General features: G+C 44.5%; 1 protein-coding gene across 1 annotated transcript in view; it reads right to left on the bottom strand.

Annotated features, from left to right (window-relative positions):
- The window catches only part of LOC119581802 (protein alan shepard-like), a gene marked incomplete at its 3' end in the record, with an annotated part of 29,344 nt that overhangs the window by 199 nt on the left and 28,322 nt on the right, over positions 1-823 (bottom strand). Inside the window, 1 exon segment of the mRNA XM_037929932.1 lies at positions 1-371. Coding sequence (XP_037785860.1) covers positions 1-371 — 371 coding nt within the window.

Raw genomic sequence — 823 nt, 5'->3', positions numbered from 1 at the left:
GGTTTTTGGTGCGGCCCAGATCCCACCCACTGGGATGCTGGTCCAGACTGCTGGTTCGGCTGTAATGGGCCAGACTGTGGTGGCTGCTGCTGCTGCTGTGGTTGATGGTGAGGACCTGGAGGATGCTGTGGTGGAGGCTGTGACTGCTGTTGTGGCTGCTGCTGTTGTTGCTGCTGCTGTTGCTGTTGGTGGTGCTGTGAGGTTGGTGGGTGCGGTGCATGGGGGGCGTGAGAAGGGTGAGGGGGGTGTGGACCATGTCTGTATTGTAGAGTAGGACCCGGGCCTGGGTTGGAAGGGGGTCGGCCTCCTTTCCCAGGTGGTCCACCTCCTGCATGCCCACTCGGATAACCAGGTCTCGGACCGTTACTTGCCTGGAAAAAAACACAAAGAGGAATGTGATAACAAATGCAATAGAATATGCCCAAATTGTTGTGACATAAGAATCATATTTCTAATGACAAGCCTTACCCTGAATCCGTACATCAATAGCATAACTACAGTTGAACATTTATATTTATATTCACTACACAGTAAATAACAAACAATTTGAAAGTATACATTATACTAAATTAAACATATACATTTATAATGTGATTAACTGTTGGAGGTGAAGCCTTTGTTTGTTATGCAAATGTAGTAAATGTCTAGAATTTTAGATCGCAATACAAAGCATGGCACAGTCTACATACATCCTCACAGTACCTCTGAATCTATTGAGTATCTTCAAAATAAGATTCAGATATCTTTGTTGGGTAATATTGATGATTCAACATCTTCACAGTAACTCTCAATCTTCTGAGTATCTTCATGATACAATTCAGCT

Source organism: Penaeus monodon, chromosome 15 (genome assembly GCF_015228065.2).
Source record: "Penaeus monodon isolate SGIC_2016 chromosome 15, NSTDA_Pmon_1, whole genome shotgun sequence".
Lineage (NCBI taxonomy): Eukaryota > Metazoa > Arthropoda > Malacostraca > Decapoda > Penaeidae > Penaeus > Penaeus monodon.
Note: the sequence above shows the minus strand (reverse complement) of the source record. Positions and strands in the feature narration are given on the sequence as shown.